General features: G+C 45.9%; 1 protein-coding gene across 1 annotated transcript; it reads right to left on the reverse strand.

Moving 5' to 3' along the window:
* Nucleotides 1-584: 584 nt before the first annotated feature.
* GPR6 (G protein-coupled receptor 6) lies at nt 585-1702 on the reverse strand. The gene has a single exon (XM_015827180.1). It carries the CDS (start codon nt 1584-1586, stop codon nt 603-605), a length of 984 nt encoding a protein of 327 aa, XP_015682666.1. The 5' UTR covers nt 1587-1702; the 3' UTR covers nt 585-602.
* Nucleotides 1703-2922: the final 1220 nt, after the last annotated feature.

Raw genomic sequence — 2922 nt, forward strand, 5'->3', positions numbered from 1 at the left:
TTTTCTTGTTTTATGAAATGATTTCTCTTTGTAAAGAATTTATGTGAAGGTACCCGATGAATATTTCTTGTAAATAAAGGTGAGTCAGTGCGAAACCTTGATCGTGTTTCTAAAGCCATTAAAACAGTTCAACACAGAAGAAAAAATGTAATGAATTTGTTTATTTGTATACAAAATGTCATAATTTATCAATACTGTGCAGCAAAATATATTATCACTCACATCCCAAACTAGACAACATTTCACATTTTCATTCTCTCTTTGCCCTTTGAAAATGGCAATACTGTTTTGGCAGTTCAGCAGCTAAAAATAAAGTGCTATAATTACGTAGTCTTGGAATGCCTTCACTTCACAAATACAATGTACAATCTTGTATACATTCATGGTTTGTTTGTTTGTTTGTTTGTTTTTAGTTTAGTTTCACATAATCAGAAACTCCAGACCTGTCACATTCTCAAGAATACACATACATAAAGTGCTACTGTTTAAACATCTCCCCCCAAAACAATTTCACAACATGGATCTGGTTCATACCAGGCACTGTAATTCACAAAAGTTGAAAATTGTCACTTTGTGCAAACCTACACAGAGGGAGAAGTCACTTAAACATCACTGGGGGATCTTGAACGAAAGGACACTTTGGATTGAAAACAGCCACAGAAGAGAACCCACATGGACCTCTGAATTTCTTGGTTTCTGTAGGCATAAATTATGGGATTGATCATGGAGTTGTAGGTAGCAGGTAAAAGGGTGGCATAAGTGTACACCGCAGGGTAGTTTGAATCTCCAATGACACAGTAGATAGCAAAAGGTAACCAACTGGCCCCAAAGGTTCCAAGGATAATAGCGAGCGTAGAGACTCCTTTTTTGGTTGCAACATAGTGAGATGCGGTTAAGAAGTGCTGTTGGAGTGCGATTTGATGTGCATGCCTGCAAACTATTTTGCAGATTTTAATGTACAAGTGGAGCATAAGGATGAAAATGAAAAAGAAGGAGGCAGACAACAAAGTCACATTGCTTTTGGTCAAAGGTCTGGCAATACTGCATGATGAATAATCTTCCATACAATTCCAGCCTAGGACGGGCAATAGTCCTAAGCAGAGGGACACCCCCCAGGTGATGATTAGCATCATATGAATACAAAAAACAGTCTTCTCAGAGTAATAAGTCAGTGCATTGTACAGAGAAAGATAACGATCTACTGTGATCGCTAATAAGCTACTCACAGAAGCAGTGAAAGAGGCAACTAGGAAACCAACGGTAATAAGGCTGATGGTTTCTGACTGGATCACATATTGGAATACAAAATTAAGGATTAGGCCAACTCCAGCCAGGAGGTCTGCTGTGGCCAGGCTGCCGATCAGCACAAACATTGGGGTTCTCAGACTGGGAGTGTAGAATATAATGGCCACCACAATGGCATTTTCACAGGCAATAACGGTTCCGGAGATGCAGAGCATAATATCCCAAGGATTGAGGACAAAGATAGGGAGCTTGGAGGAAAATTCCAGCGAAGAATTGCCCCTGCTGCTCTGAATCCAAGGTGCCGCAGCCCCGGTCTCGTTCAAGGGGAGGCTTTCGTTCATTTCTGCCACAGCCAGCAAAGCCACCTGCAAAGGGGGAAAGACCAGAAAGAAGAAAAGGGGGTGGTTAAAATAAGGCAAAGTCCATTTCCCTGCAGCCTCTGCAAATACATAAGAAGTGCAAGAATGGCAACGAAGGCAAAAAGAAAAAAAAGGAAAAAAAAAAAAAGAATGAGGAATAGAGTGTGAAATCCAGCAGGAAGGTGAAGGTAATGTATGAAGGAGGGAGAATTAATCGGAGCAGGAAGGAAGAAAAGGAACGGAAGTCGGTTCACATCGGTGACGGAGCCCGGCTTGCAGAAGCCGCCGAGTGCTGTCCGTGGTGCTGAACCTCAAGTTTCCTTTCCCGCCCCATCTACCTCTTGCCTCTTGCTCTACGAGCAGAGTTCTCGGGCGCCGTCCAAGCGCAGGTGATGGGCTAGCTAGACCCCAGTCCTAAAAAAAAAAAAAAAAAAAAGCCTCTACTTGCTACCAGGAGCACTTTCTTCTCCCCGGGACTGCAATTCTCCCACCTTACACGCCCCCCGAACCGGCAAGACCACTTCCTTACTCGGATTCGATCTCAAAGCTGACCGCTGCTTCTCATGAGTGTCGGCTGCTTTCGCCGCTGATCCGCTCCCGTCGCGTGGCTGCAGCCGCCTCTTCTCTTTGCCTTTGGCGGGCAGGAGCCGAGGAGGCGGAGAATTGGCTGGCGCCGCTGCAACCCTCCGTAGCCCGAGAGCGAGGGAGAAAGAGCGGGAGCCCGAGACCGCTCCGAGCCTGACGTAAATGGCAGCGAGGCGAGGGCAGGGCGAAACTCTCCGTTGCGCTCACATGGAGCTCTGGCTCACATGGAGCTCTGGGGGCGGAGAAAAGGCGCGGAAAAAAACCCTCCCCAGATGGTGGCATTAAACTAAGGAAAGGGCAAGCGCTGCCGAACTTCCAGAGGGGGGGGGGGAAACGAAAAGCGGGGGGGGGGATATAGTGATCCTAATCACAACTGGGAGAAAGGGAAGAGTGGAGAGAACGTGTGGAGTGATGGGAAGAAACCTGAACCCAGCTGGAGCGGAGGAAAGTGCAGTGTGTGGATAGGGTTGCCAGGTCTGCTTCCAAAAAATAGCGGACAAGCGGTGTGTGTGTGTGGGGTTAAGTAGTAAAAAAAGTAGACCGTACAGCTTTAGATTACGTACCATTTCATCATAAAGCTTTTGAATAAAAAAAAATGTCCACTATTTTGTGGGAAAAAAATAGTGAACATAATGTGAAAAAAGTGGACTGTCCACTCAAATAGTGGACACCTGGCAACCCTATAGTGTGGAAGGGAGCCATCGGAAGCCGGCAAACCTGGGGGAGAGGGGAG

This window comes from Protobothrops mucrosquamatus, unplaced genomic scaffold (genome assembly GCF_001527695.2).
Source record: "Protobothrops mucrosquamatus isolate PMUCROS unplaced genomic scaffold, P.Mucros_1.0 scaffold3543, whole genome shotgun sequence".
In the NCBI taxonomy this organism is placed as follows: domain Eukaryota; kingdom Metazoa; phylum Chordata; class Lepidosauria; order Squamata; family Viperidae; genus Protobothrops; species Protobothrops mucrosquamatus.